Below are 15,000 nucleotides of genomic sequence, written 5' to 3'. Positions count from 1 at the left end.
ATAAGACGCAAACCAAAAATGTCATCAAAATACTCAGTTATAAGATGCATCTAAAATAGAGGAATTTGGTCCAACTAGTCGCTGGTTATGCTGTCAACTGAAGATTGCAGTGCAAGTCAAGAACAATGGCAGAAGGAAATTCAACTAGAATTTAGAGAAAAACATTTAAATCCTCCTGTTAGTAGTACTTTCTTGCAGGTGTTTTTGTTGTACAATGCTAAGAATTAAAGGCTATGATCATGAACATTGGTGTGAGGCCACCATTTTGGAATCGCAGGAAGGGGAAGACTCAGACGAGTTAAACATACAAAATGGCAGCAAAAGATCAAAGTACCATCCTTGCAAGAATTTTGTTGCGACAAGATACTCAGCTATATTAAAGACGCGCCTTGAGTTTAGGTAACATATGGGGCCAACAAGCAATTTCATTGAGAAAAAATGCTGCGCTTTAGAACCGAAAACTAAAGTATATTCGAAAATGAATTGGCACAAAAAGGCTTGTACTTTCTTGCCCCAACAGTACTTGTGAACGTCACAACCATGATCCTATTATAGTCATGTGAATTGCATCCCTGCTTAATCAATCATGCAAGATTGCTTACCTTCTAAGTTTTCAATCTTTGTAACATTATTCAGGGCTAAATTGAGGTATTCAAGCTTTTTTAATCGACTTACGTTCTCTGGCAAATAAAGAAAATAATATTTTTTAGAATTTGATTTTAAAGCCAATCAAGTCAAGTTACTGTCAACCTTCAGGGGTGTGAAGCCTTTTCCGTATTCTAAAATTAATTATTATTGGTTCTTGAGAAAATTCATTGTAAAGTTGACCAATATAATTTTTTCGCATGCATACCATGCACTTGGACACCACAGAAAAACTATTAGAATTTTGAAAAAGCCTCGCAATCACACACTTTGTTAATTTATTACTTGTACCTCCTGAGTGATATAGTGTAGTTTGTTTGTATGTCTGGGTTAACCCAAGCGTTATTAATTTAGCGGAGCAGACAAGGTCATTTTTGTGTTTGAGTGCTTGCGCTCTCTTTATGAAATAAGTAACGTGAGAGTTAAAGGCATTTTCAAATACTACGTTACCTTTATTAGCATTCCAGTGGTATATAGTTTCCATGGGTTGCTTTGAAGAAGATGTGAACCAGAGCGATTTTCCGAAAGACATCCCTGAATGTTGACAGTGACCTTAAGTCAGGGTTAACTAGTATACTGAACAGGTCCATTTCTAAAGAAACTGAGGTGCTGCCCTGAGGGGAGGGGGATACTCCTTTATATGGGATATATAGGTATGTGCAACCGAAAGCGTATGGTTTTTTAGCTGTTTTGGTCTGAAATAATGTATGGCTTGTTCACTCAAGTATTGAATTGGGTATGTTTTTTAGAATGACAAAAATGGTGTCTGCATTTTTTAAATACCGGTACCTCATTTCTTTTCAGTGACATTTGTGTATTCATATTATGCAAATGAAAATGTGACAATGTCATCAGTGATTATCTCTAAATTCAGACTCACTTCCTTTCAAACTTATCATTCATAAGTAATGACCTTCCAGAAAGTCATGTATTATGTCACCATAGCAACACTCTTGGCTCCAGTCCCTTTTCGTTTTACACCAAATACTTGCCTATCTTTGGGATAAGGTTGCTTTGCAAATAGAGAATTTTTAACTCTCTGCACAGTTTATCCAAAAGTTCAATCCTGAAGGAAAACGAACGTCCAAGTTAATGCAGTGGTAATCAAAGCAAGATAATAACTTAATTATGGAGGAAATTTTAAAAATCTTTTAGACTACAATCGGGCCTACCTTTCAATTTCTTGCTGGTGAAGTGAGATTTCTTCCAACGAAAATATCTCACAGTTGTTGTGTTCAGCTCGTCTACGAAGTAGTTCCTCGGTTACTGCGACAAGGAAAGAAAAAAGAGGTATTAAACATCAAACAGAATGTAGTGTGTTATACTTAAGTATTGAGACAGAGCTGTAATTATCTTCGCTTACTTCGAACCATTTTTGCATCAGGCCATTATTAATTTGTAACCAGGCAGAGTCAATTCATCACCTAGAGAGTTTCTATGGCAACATCTGAGTGAATCGCTTCCGCAGTCACGACGTCCTTGTTCATATCAGGGGGTTGAGAAGCCCATGCACGACAGAATTCACATGTTGTGAACTGAGTAGGCTTTTATAGCTTGTACTAGTAAAAGTAGAAAGTAGCCTATTATGCTCCCGCCAGCAGCACAGGAAAGCTAATTTTTTTTTTTTGAGGCTCCCTATGTCACGAAATAATGGAAAAACAAAAATTATACTTTGTGTTCGTACAGCCCGTTTTTTTCTCACAGTGCTCTTATTAGCTTTATGTGCGCACTAGTTATCGTCAGTGAATTGGTAGAGACGATTCTGGTGATTCTGTGATAGATATCACTATGGGCCACGCCCTTGATCGTGAAAACTAACGATAACTGTTGACGATGTGTAACAAAGGAGAAATTTTACTCAGATGGGTAATTGCTAATAAAATATATGTTTTTCTAAAACTTGGGGGTGTAGGTATGGCGCAGTGGTGAGAGCACTCGTCTACCACCAATGTGGCCTGGGTTCGATTCCCAGACTTTGTGTCATATGTGGGTTGAGTTTTTTGGTTCTCCACTCTGTTCCGACGCTTTTTTCTCCGGGTACTCCTTGTTGGTTTGAATGTTTCCCTCAGGAGCTTTTCGAAAATCGTGTAAGTTTGAGGAAGAGGTCCCCAATGCTTTGACCTGGCTTTGACGTCAGTGTTCCCTTTCATCCGGGACTTTCAATATGGCGGCGATAAGCCAACCAATGAGAAACAACGCTGTTATTCTCTGTTTCACACTCGACAAAATTGAAGGTCGTCTCTTATAGTAGATTTTTGAGGGTAGGAAAACGAATCAAAACGTAGAACAAGGCCCGGAGAAGGAAGCGATCTTCCCTTTTCCATTGGGAAATCGCACATTTTCTATCCACACCAACCATGGACTCCGTGGAAGTAAGTAACGATTGCAGATCACGTCAAGCATGCTCTTGTTGTCGTTAAGGCAAGCACTCGCCTGTGCAAACATACTCCCAGTCTAACGCCTGTTTCGTCGCTTTCTCTCCATTTGCACTTCAGGCAAAGCGGCCAGGTATTAATCCTGCCCCTGCTACTAGTCACCCGGATCCATTTAATCGAAAGTCTGTGCGGAAACCACAGAAAGCTCAACAGAAAAAACAGCAAGGATCGTCCAGGTTTCGGTCCAAACCGAGTTTTGAAATCCAACCTCTTGGTCTTTTGAAAGGTGGGTGAGAAACTGGTGTGTAGCGAGGCAGTTATAAATTTACGGCCTGTACGAGTTCAAAAATCGTTTTTCTAAAACGACTCTTCTGTTTACAAACCAGACGCATCGCCAGCCGAGCAACAGGAATTGTTCATCAAAAAACTACAACAGTGCAGTGTAGTCTTCGATTTTATGGATCCAGTCAGTGATCTGAAAGGGAAGGAAATAAAGCGGGCATGCTTGAACGAGCTTGTCGACTATATAGCTTCGGGTCGTGGAGTCCTCACCGAGGCAGTTTATCCAAAAATTATAGAAATGGTGAGTGAATGAGCTTATGTAGATGTTGTTGTAAAAATGGTGCTTTATGTAACAGTACATTAGGAGTTGTGTGTGGTTTGTACAAAGCTCAAATGCAAGCTAAATCGCTTGCTGGGCAACTAGCATAATAGCAAACGAGTGAAGTCTTTCAAGTTAATCTATCCACGTCCAACGAGGGAAGCCGTTCTCTTATTATACTTTCCTGGTTCTTATACAACCGATAATGATAAATGTTCAGTTTAAAAGAGAGTGGAATCGCTCGGAAAACGTTCGTAGTTTCTGTTCCAGCTTGACTTCGTCTCAACAAGGCGTGAAATAAGTTAAAGATCTAATGCTTACAAGGGGTGAGAAGTATTGTCAAGCCTTCTGTTTGTGAGACATTTAGCGTCAAATCTTGAAGAGCAAGTGGACTTTCGAAATTTCAAAATGTTTCCGGGCAGTTGTTTGACGAAGCGTCAAAAAATCCGCCTTTACCATGTTGATGGTAATAACTATGCCCCCCCCTAAGTAAACACGGTAGAGTTAATTTTTCAGATATACATGCGTTAAACATTGCAAGCACTTTTGCGAACCGGTAGGTGTAGCTTAAACCAAACTAAATATTGTAAACATTGTTAAACTTTTCTACCTCTTCAGAAGAGCTCTCGCATTTACGTTAAATCAATTACAAGATATTGTAACGGGCCTTCATGTTACCCTGCCAGCTCGTGATATGTTTGTTAAACGGATACTTAAACTTATAATTAATTCTAAACCTTGGTGTCACACGTTCTGAGGTAATTCCAAAAATAAATCGCGTTGAAGTCCTCTTGTACTTACGATTAAGCTTTAGCTTCAGTTCGTCTTTCAACGTATACAGGATGTGTGGAATAATTAGTACGTTCGCCCGGGAGTATAGCTGTAAAAGATATTTTTCCGGTTTTGAAAATTACCATACCGGTGTTTTGCCTTACATTTTTATCCCTTCTGTATTTTTGTGTTGAATTTGCTATTTTTATTTGTGCATTTGGTTTTTTGTGGTGCTCAAATGTAGTAGGTGACCACAGTTCCTTGTCAAGCTTTGTGCTTGTCACTTATATTTTTTAAAAGACAGCCAACAATCTGTTTTTGTAAGTAGAATGTAAAGGTTTTGTTTCCAATTCCTATTTTCAATGTCTTTTTGAGAAGCAGATGTCAGTAAAAGCATTTAGTTGCAAATAAAAGTGTTAAAAAATCCAAAAGAATAGGGTTTTGTTTGGCGGACAAAATCTTATGTCAATAAAAATAATATTGTTATGCCAAAAAAGTGACAAGTGCAACAGTTAAAGCTTGTAGGCTGAAATTGTGAGATAAATGGAGAAATATTAAAAACATTTTGCACAGGATTTATTTGAAACTGCTAACAGCAGGCTTGACTGCTTGTCACGAGAGAATGAAACTTCTGTTATTCCAAACTTGCCCCTTAAGGACGATGCCTACTATTGTTATTGTGCATACCTTCTCGGCATCTCGAGATACTCGGGTTTCCTGTTAGTGATGCTTACCAATACAAGGATATTTTTGCGTGGTTTAAAACTATCCGGAGAAAGTAGATCTTAGTAATTACTCTTGGTATCCAAAAAGAAAATTGGGTATCTAATTATGGATTAATTGGCTCAGACCTTTTATTGGTTAAATCCTCGGGAAGATTCCACTTAAAAACTAAAAGTTCACAGAAGTTGGTGAAGTTAGAGTTGGGGAAAAGAATGGTAGTCCAAATAAACTACTTTTTATTTTTATTTAACTTCTTGCTTCACGTTATATTGGGCTGGACTATTTTGTATATAAGTCACATATCAGGCAATTAAACCTCAATTTTTAGTTGCCCTGGTACATGGTTTAAGTTGCCACTGGCGATCTGGCAACTACCAAGTTTTAGCCTGGCTATAGTCACATCTGAAACAGTTACAGTAACTTTGTCCAAATCATTTGGATCATAAAAAGTTGTTGGTCATGGATCTGTTTTCATTTCTTACAAATCCATTGCATTCCTTGTTTTTTTGCCATAGGACAATGTTAATTAAATTTAAATTTTGGTACACCTTGTGAGGCTGATATGGGACTAAGTTTTTACTGTTTTTTTTCTGTCCTTCTCTTTCTCAGTTTCTGCCCTATTAAATGTAATTTGGCACAAAAACCTATTGAAGGGATGGGCATGATTAGGTCATCGGGAAATAGACCAATTTCGATATATTAAAATTCAGTCCGAAACAAAAGGCATCATCTCGAGGCTCTGGGGACTAAACTCATACAAATCCTTATATTTATTCCCCAGAGCCTTGAGATGATGCCTTTTGTTTTGCACTGAATTTTAGTATATCGAAATTGGTCTATTCATTTGCCACATGAAAGTTTGGCATTCTTAAACCACAAGTTTTGGTTAAACACTAGCTTGACCTGTCTTTCCCAGATATGAGAACAACTGGAAATTGCATTTTTTTGGTCTGTTCCTACTCTGGCTCTCTTTCTGCCTTATTTTATGGTTTATTCTGTTATAAAACCCATCGGGGTGATTTGGCCAACAGAAAAATTCTTTTTGCCATGAAAAATTTTGGGCTTCGTAAACTAACCAAGATGTATGGTCAAATGAAAAGTGCTTAGAACTGCACTGGTAGAGTCTTTCAGTGGGACCAGCTAAAGGTTACCGTACTTATTCGGCTACAAGCCGAGCTCGGCTATAAGCCGAGACCCCAAACTTCTTACGGAAAAAATCAACTTGATTGACACGAATTGTAAATGCATAATACTCGGCTATAAGCCGAGACCCACTTTAGGTCTTGATGTGTATTATCGACTATGGAATTTTCGTAATTTAAAATACAAATTGACATTGACTGAAAAATTATACTCAAAGCAATCAAATGAACACGAAAGATAAGAAACAAACAAGCAACGTGATTGTGACGTGACGAATATTATTAAACAATTGTTGACCTCACAGGAAACGTGTCTTCGTGCAAGCGAAGCGTTTTATAAAAAGTTATTCGACTGGAAACCTTACAACCTCGCTCTTTAAACTTAAAATAGTCGCCGAAGCAGAAGCTGTAGAAAATAACTCCGAGATCGCCGGAGAATACGGCATCAGCGAGAGTGATGGTGCAATCTCGTTCCCAGACTCCTCGTTCCTTCGATGGGTAAACCAGGCTTGGCGCGATATTCCCGAGGAGATGGGAAGGCGTTCGTTCAAGACTTGTGGTACCTCTATAACGCACTCGACGGCACAGAAGACGATGCAGTCTTCGACGAGAATCGATCCCGATTATACAACAACACGAACAGCTCCTTTACGAGCCACCAAGTAATAAAAATCCATATTACACCAACAACAACTTCTTATCATTTTACAAGTAATTTAGTTCGGCTTGTAAGTGAATACACGTTCATTTGTTAGTGTTTTAATTTGCTGAGAAAATTCTTTTATCAAAAATACTCGGCTATAAGCCGAGACCCCTTCTACCGCTTCAAATTTGCCCAAATTGAGTGAGGATTTGTGTAAAAATCGCTCGGCTTATAGCTGAATAAGTACGGTATTAATATTGTCTCCATTTTGTGAAGATACTTTAGATGTAAAATACAGTATATTAAAAGATTGTATTCTACTTCAGGTGGATGCAAACATATTTAGGACTTTGCCACCATCAGATAATCCTGACTTTGATCCAGAGGAAGATGACCCTACTCTGGAAGCGTCATGGCCTCACTTACAGGTATGTCCTGCTATAAATTGGTTATAATGAGTCTTGGGAGAGGCAAGACTCTTAACTGGTGTTGTTTTTCAAAGTTTGTCTTGGTTTGAAAAATGTTCAAGCTACCAAAGACCAAATCGGCTACATGTAAAGCGATGCTGTACCCAATTCAAATCTCCCGAGGTTACGATTCTTCATGTATTGACTTGTATTTGCATTATAATATAGCATTTAGATTTAAAGGATATGGAAATACCTGGAACAAAACGTTTTGAATTGGGTACAACATTGACTGAGTTAGCCAATTTGGTCTGTTGTAGTTCAACTTTTATTTTTCTTTGTCTAACGTTCATTATCCAGTAGGTTCAATAAGTACTGACATCTGACGAAAAGCGCATTAGCTACTTCATTCAGAGAAGTTTGCTACTTTTTCCCTAAATTGAAGTAATTAAAGACAGATTCTTTTAAACCTAAGATTAAAGTTCATTTTGGTAATGACAACAGTTGGTTATTCTGCTCAAACCAGCTGCCGCCTTCAAATTTTATTGAAACCACTGATTATTATAATAATTTATAAAATAATTAGGATAGTATGCGCACTGTCATTGGTCAATACCTTTGTGTAGGTGAAAGTATGTAAACACGGCTATTGACATCACACAATTTTTGATTGGTTACATGTATGCAGTGCTGGAAATAACAGTCGGTCATCAGACATTGTCCGAACAAATTTTGAAAATGTCCAGCCAATTTCACATTATGATTGGACACGATGGCTGAACATGTCACCAGCACATCTTGAGTTCTCTTCTTCAAGGTGTTGTCATTCAATAAATTATGTCTGGTCCAATTTGTCAAATGTCCGACCAAAAGGAAGATTTGAAAGGACATATGCCCTCTGAATAAAGAAAAATTATTTCCAGCACTGTGTATGTGTTGTCAGATACGCATTTTGATTGGCTGGTAGGAAAAATGAGTGTGTATCAAGAAAATCTGTCTCAATCAAGAAGCAAAAAAACCAGCATTTTCCTCCATTGGTCGAATTATTTTTGAGAAATATTTTTAAAAGGTTTGCATAGCCTCATATTAACACTTGGGGAGTTGGGAGATTTCAGACAATTATGCAAACCGACTCGCATCCCTTCAAGGTGGCTCAAACTGGTGTCAAGAATTTGGAGGTGATCTCTTATTAGAAGGATTTACTCAACAACAACTGTTTCGTTGCTTCAGTCCAATATCAGCAGTTCATGTATCTCTTTGTCTTGAACATAAATTTACATATCAACGTTGAGTGCAAATATTGCTTTTTTTAGTTTCCTGTGATACAGTTAATTGGAAACTAAGAGTCAAATGGTCACCTGCACACTGTTCTAAACAGAATGCATTTTTTGCTCAAGTGACATTGCATATGTTTTGATGATTTTTGTCTTTTTCCTCATATCAAATTGTTAGAGATGTTTAAATTGAGATGATTCTGCAGTTTTAAACTTTGTTTCTATGCTAAGTTGAGACGTCTCGTTGACAACCAAAGTAATAACTTTGGACAAATTTTTAGGCCATCTTCACTTCAGAGCACACTGTTCTCAACTTCATGAATTAGCTTTTTTTTTCCCTTTTTTTCAAATATTGAGGATGGGAACTTCTGGTGTCTTATGCTGTCTTATGCTGTATAAGAGTATCATTTGTTTTTCATGGACAGTTTCTAAAGGAACATTTCTGCATAAAAACATCTTACGATAGAAAAACATTGATAGATTTCTTCAAGTCAACTTTAGGTGACTTGTATCAACTTTCTTAACATCAAAAAAACATAATTTTGCTAGATGATGATTGTAATGTAGAGTCCTGTGTGCCATATACCGTTAACACCCTCAGATAAGCTGCACCTTTTTCCCAGAAATCAGGAGTGCGGCTTATCTGCAGGAACATTTGAAAAAGGCTGATTCTGGTGTCCAGTTTTCCATCTTCGCATCCGATCTAATGCCTGGTTACTAAGCTTTGAATGTTCTGTTCACGTTCTTGTTGCAATGCAAAAATCGTTGGAAAGACTGTGTTGAATGAAAAAATTTCTGTCAACAAATACGCGGAAAAGATCAATCATATGTCAAAGTTGGTAGAAACAATGTTCATTATATTAATCACTCACTGAAAAACTATGTCTCCATTAACCCATCGACATCCAAACTGGCCGAAACCGGCCAGACTTAGTATTTTACTCTGTCTAATGCCAGACGATTTTACTCGTCAATGGGGAACCGGCCTGGGAGTCAATGGGTTAAAGTGCTAAAATTGTGGGTAAGACTGTGAAGTATTTTCCGTTTCAATGTCAATAGTGAGTTTAAGTTCTATGAACAGTGGATGAAGAAGACTTCTAAAGACTCGCCTTTGGATTTCTTTTGATATCTTTCAAATAAGTTTTCCAAAATTTGAGCTGCTAAATTCATGGTGCAGCTTAAGTGTGGGTGCGGCTTCTCTGCGGGTGTTTACGGTACTTGTTATAATAAGGTAATGAAACTAAGGTATCTCACAGTACACTCAAGACAAAAGGTGTGGCCGAAGATGTGGGACGTGTCAAATCATGTACCATGTACACGTATATATGATCACAGACTTCTTCAAAAATTGTAAATTTTTTGATTAAAATTTTCTTGTTAAAGTGAAAAAAAACCATGGGGCTTAATACCATTCACCTAGTTTAAGTTGTATAATTCTCCACCTACATTACCATGCAAAAGTAAGTTGACAGTCTCTTTCGAGTGATTCTTGCGAGGATCAAGGAACAATCAAGATCGCGTCGAGAATCGAGACAAAGAAATCAAGAAACTAATGAGCTGGTCACTTGACTGATTCCGTGACAGACTAATAGCACAAACGTAACTGGGAATACGAATGAAAGACAAGCCTGCCAAAGTCTCACGGAGAATGTTGTTTGGGACCAATGCAGAAAACCGAACAAGTTTGGCCCTCTTTCAAATCCAGTTGCTGAAATTGGGACAAAATCACAATGAACGACACTATTATGTGTGATTGCGGAGGAGATAATTTTTCTTCGGCCATATGATCGAAGCACACTCAACAATCACATGGACTGTAAACAGTCTTCAACACTACCAGACTTGAGTGGTATGACTTCAAAAGTTTACTCCGTAGACTTCTAATCGAGAGCGTGATCCACCTGACAATTAATCTGTAACCTACAGTGTAGCTTGTTAGTGAAAATTACTTCGTAGTTTTTTGAGAGAGAAAAGTCTTTGACACTGCATGTATTCTGTGCAATTGTGGAGGAGATAATTATTGTTCATCTGTGCGATCGAAGCATACTTGACAACCACACGGACTGTAAACAGTCTTCAACACTGTATACCGGAGTGATATTCAAGTTTACTCCGTGGGCAGTTCGTAAACCTTACTGGGTACATGTCATCAATAACACTGCTGTAGCAGACCTTTCTGGAAACAAATGTCCTCTGTAGGTTAATTTCAGATTTACAAAAGCTGATTCTCTGAAAGTAAAACTATTCCGTAATGACTCACCCAAGACCCTGAGTTTCGTTGCCTGAAATTTTATTAAATCATTGAAATAAAAGTTTGAATAAATGAGCGTGGCCTAATGTTTGTTTATTCTCTTAACAAGAAAAATCAACAGTTACTGTCCTATATTACTTTAGGATCTTCAAATTTCTGATTACTATCAATCAACCAAAACAGTGAACTTTTGTTTCTTGCAGGAGAAATATCCGCAGTTTCGTATATGGCTTTTAAAACCTTATAAATTATTTTACATTAATTCAAACATGCAGCATTAACCTTACTGTATTTAGTAAAAAATATCATGATTCATTTATAATATTTATTGTGTGTTAGTCGTGACTTTTATTTGATATGGTGGCTCATAAAGAAACGAACACTGAGAAGTGAAATCACTTACATATTTAATTTCGATGCTTTGCACTTTTCTTTGACTATGGTTTTTGATACCTGCATACGATTTGGTAGAGTGACACTGGGGTCAGGTTAACTCATTGACTCCCAGGGGTTCCCCATTAACGAGTAAAATCGTCTGGCATTAGACAGAGTAAAATAATAAGTCTGGCCGGTTTAGGCCGGTTTGGACGTCAAAGGCTTAAATGGGGAAAATTATTTATAAAATAGGCAGGAGGAGAGAAATAGAAACAACAACAGGTTGCCCTCATATGAACTCCCAACTTGAGGTATCCAAAGTTGGATGAGACAGCTTTTGCTACATGTACTTCGTTCTGCGATGATGCTGTTCTCCGTTCACTCGTAACGCTCATTCTTTTCTTAGAATGAAACCTGATACCGGTGAACAAGTCTAACATAGCGATGTAAAAATACATAAATCGTTGCGTTACTTGGTTGGGCGCGTAGTATGCAAATGTTTCTCAATGCTTACATTGGAAATTTACATTCGATTCATGATAAAATCTATTGCACTGTAAAGCTCATTGCTTTGCTTTTGTATATTTTGATCCACCACATAAGATTGTAGTTTTAAAGAGAGGACTAATTTTCTTTCTCGATTCTCACAAGGATCGAGTCGAGACTGTCAATTTACTTTTGCACAGTACAGTATAATGGTCTGTAATAGGCCACCTATTTTTGAGAATTAACTTATTAGTAGAAGTACACATTGTAATTGCTTTATGTCTTTGCCAACACAACAGATTGTCTATGAATTCTTTCTTCGGTTTTTGGAGTCAGCAGAATTTCAACCCACTATTGCCAAGAAACACATTGACCAGAAGTTTGTTTTACAGGTAAGACAGAGATGGCATTTTTACACATTGAGGAAGAAATATATATAGAGGGAAAATGTGTATAAAATATTAACAACTGAATAAAGGTCTGGTAACTGTGGCATCTACTGCTCTCTGCTGTTGGCAAGCAGCTTCTATGGCTGGGAAAGCCAAGGAACTGGGCCAGTGTCTTCAACCCAGACATGAGACCCTGCGTAGTATGGAAGACAAGCAATGGCTATACTAAGGAGACAGTGCAGCCTTGTGGTGGGACGCTTGCCTTGAGATGTGGAGTTCCCGAAATGAAGACTCCTTCTGACCACTCATTGAATTTGTTCCTGGTAGTCCTTGGTTCATCTTATTGTCCACACTTGTAAATAGCCAACTGGTTTGCCTCCAGCGAGTTGGGATTCTTAACAGCTGTTGTGTTCTGTTGTTTTGTTCATTGTGTTTCATTGACCCTGAAAAGCCCAGCTTACAGACACTGTGGCCTTATTCGCTAAAGAAGCCGGATTTTTTCAGATTTAGGGTGTTCTTCCAGGAAGTTGTCTCCAAAGGGAAGTCGGTTACCCCCCCCCCCCCCCCCCATCTTTTTTGCATTTCTTACATCACTAAAACATCACCTTTCAATGGTAAAATTTGCAGGAAAAAATCAATGTTAGAAAAATGTCGCGCAAACGTCCTTAAGTCTTCAACGGAAGGCGCAAGTCGCCCTCCAAGCAGGACACTTTAAAATAGCAGTTGTAGTGCGTGAGCAAATAAAAATAACAGCATGGCTGGCAACAGCTGACCACAGCCCTACATGTACTTAGCATGTGGTGTTGATGTTGACACCATCTAACAGAAACCAGGCAGTATCCGATGCAAGCTGTATGCTCTGGCCTGTCTCACAGCACTTCCCTATTGGAAGACAAGTAGCGCACATTGTCATCAGCTGCTCTAGCCTTTATGCATGAAGTTGATGTGTTAAATTGTCATGGCAAATCATTGGTGTCAAAGGCCACTCTGAAATGCAAGGGTAAATTCTCGGTTTTCACATGACGTCACCGCCGCCATGTTTGTGCCCCTAAACAAAGAAACGGTGGCCATATTTGTGTCCCCACCCAATCCTCCAAGAATTGAACTCTACTATTATGCAAACGTTTTCTTTTGTTTTTGTTGAAAAACATGGCTGTTGATCACGTGCGTGAAAACCAACAATAGAGATACTGTAAAAGATGAACATAGTATGATTTTCTTAACCAGTGTGGTTTTAATATTACAGCTTCTGGAACTCTTCGACAGTGAAGATCCTCGTGAAAGAGATTTTCTGAAGACAGTCCTCCATAGGATATATGGAAAGTTCCTGGGACTCAGGGCATACATTCGAAAGCACATCAATCACATATTTTTAAGGTATAATTATTATAACATCATTCACTGATAGTAAACAATCCCTTGTCTTTGAGGATGACGTCTGATCAAGACTACTCTCAGCCAGATGATCTTACTTTATTAAGTTTTGATGCATCTAAATAGATTATTGTCATTGCTTTGTTTGCAACTCCTCACAAAGTTGTTCAGGGCCTATAAAACAAGATAATGCACATAGCAGATTTAAGAATCCCAACTGACAGAAGTTTGATCACCTGTAACCAAAGAGCTAAACCTGCTTCTACCCTGAAGAACATTAGGCAAGTTAGTGTTTTAATGTTGTTATGATGGCAATTGACCAAATGCAAAAATGGCCACCAAAAAATTACTCTTCTTTTCTCTGTGTTAATTGGCCTTACTGGCCTCTTTGGCACGTGTAAAATTGAAAGAAACGTGGCCGTAAAACGAGGCTAGTCAGGCAAATTTGCCGAAGATAAAGCCTGAATAATTTTCTGGCCATTTTTGCATTTGGTCTATTAAATTGCTGCACCTTGTATTGCAGATTTGTTTATGAAACAGAACATTTCAATGGAGTTGGTGAACTTCTAGAAATCTTAGGAAGGTGAGTGGGTTTCATGTCACCAAGTTTGGACATGGATTACTTTACCATGCTGAAATCAAGGCAAAGACAAGGAAGGGAAAAAAATCATGAAAAATGTTTTGCTTTATAAAAATGACTGTTTCTTCGCCGTTTAGCACTTTGATAGCAAATTTGTTGAGCAAATAGTCTTGTGTCAACTACTGACGAACAAAATAAAGACCCTGTTACATTCTGGAATGTTTCATGCAGCTTATCGCTTTGTGTAAACTCGTAAAACATCATGCTGCTTCCAGTGTCTAGTTTTCCATTTTCGAGTCCGATCTAATGCCTGGTTACTAAGCTTCAAATGTTCCGTTCACATTCTTGTTGTAATGCAAAAATCTATGGAAAAACTGTGTTGAATAAAGAAATCTCTGTCAAGGAAGACCAGAAAAAGATCAATCTTATATCAAAGTTGTGAGAAACAAATTTCATTATGTTAAAGCGCTAAAGTTGTGAGTATGACTTTGAAGTATTTTCCGTTCCAATGTTAATAGTGAGTTTACGTTCAAAAATTTGAGCTGCTACATTCAGGGTGCGGCTTATCTGCAGGTGTGGCTTATCTGCGGGTTTTTTACAGTATAATAAGTTTTACCTCACTTTTGAAAAGCTTTTATCTTAGAGATATTTGTGTCGCTTTTATTCATGCATAACATCAGAAACCCATAAGGGTTGAAACGTGTAACGGCCCCTTGTGTGCTGGGAAACAAGCTTCTGAATATTCAATTTGCTGAGTACTATATTTGGAACAACAAGAGCGAGGGGTTTCCAAATATGGTACCTAGCACTGAAGCATTCAACCAATCCGTTCGCACTGAATATTCAGAAGCTGAGGACGTGCGTTACACGTACCAACCCTTATGGGTTTCTGATAACATTTATTTGCATATAACACTTTGTTTTATGGTGTTGGTCCTGATGTGTCATTACTGCTCAAAATTTA

The 15,000-nt window shown here is 38.0% G+C and overlaps 2 protein-coding genes across 3 annotated transcripts in view; one reads left to right on the top strand and one right to left on the bottom strand.

The window, feature by feature from the left end:
* LOC137978417 (dynein axonemal assembly factor 11-like) overlaps window positions 1–2,062 on the bottom strand; it is a 14,256-nt gene extending 12,194 nt beyond the window's left edge. The window contains exons 1-5 of one of the 2 annotated variants that reach the window (XM_068825334.1): window positions 2,009–2,062; window positions 1,818–1,911; window positions 1,638–1,711; window positions 1,096–1,179; window positions 603–680 (exon numbers count right to left, since the gene is read on the bottom strand). In XM_068825334.1, coding sequence (XP_068681435.1) covers window positions 603–680; window positions 1,096–1,179; window positions 1,638–1,711; window positions 1,818–1,911; window positions 2,009–2,018 — 340 coding nt within the window. In that variant the 5' untranslated portion in view covers window positions 2,019–2,062. The remainder of the gene's footprint in view (window positions 1–602; window positions 681–1,095; window positions 1,180–1,637; window positions 1,712–1,817; window positions 1,912–2,008) is intronic. The other variant, XM_068825335.1, reaches the window with a different exon arrangement.
* Window positions 2,063–2,849: 787 nt separating this feature from the next.
* LOC137978781 (serine/threonine-protein phosphatase 2A 56 kDa regulatory subunit epsilon isoform-like) overlaps window positions 2,850–15,000 on the top strand; it is a 25,279-nt gene continuing 13,128 nt past the window's right edge. The window contains exons 1-7 of the mRNA XM_068825842.1: window positions 2,850–3,017; window positions 3,141–3,306; window positions 3,407–3,603; window positions 7,227–7,328; window positions 11,993–12,085; window positions 13,329–13,459; window positions 13,980–14,039. Of these exons, the coding sequence (XP_068681943.1) occupies window positions 3,003–3,017; window positions 3,141–3,306; window positions 3,407–3,603; window positions 7,227–7,328; window positions 11,993–12,085; window positions 13,329–13,459; window positions 13,980–14,039 (764 nt within the window). The 5' untranslated portion in view covers window positions 2,850–3,002. The remainder of the gene's footprint in view (window positions 3,018–3,140; window positions 3,307–3,406; window positions 3,604–7,226; window positions 7,329–11,992; window positions 12,086–13,328; window positions 13,460–13,979; window positions 14,040–15,000) is intronic.

This window comes from Montipora foliosa, chromosome 12 (genome assembly GCF_036669935.1).
Source record: "Montipora foliosa isolate CH-2021 chromosome 12, ASM3666993v2, whole genome shotgun sequence".
NCBI classification, from domain to species: Eukaryota; Metazoa; Cnidaria; class Anthozoa; order Scleractinia; family Acroporidae; genus Montipora; species Montipora foliosa.
The sequence above is the reverse complement of the archived record's forward strand: the minus strand, read 5'-3'. Positions and strand labels throughout refer to the sequence as shown.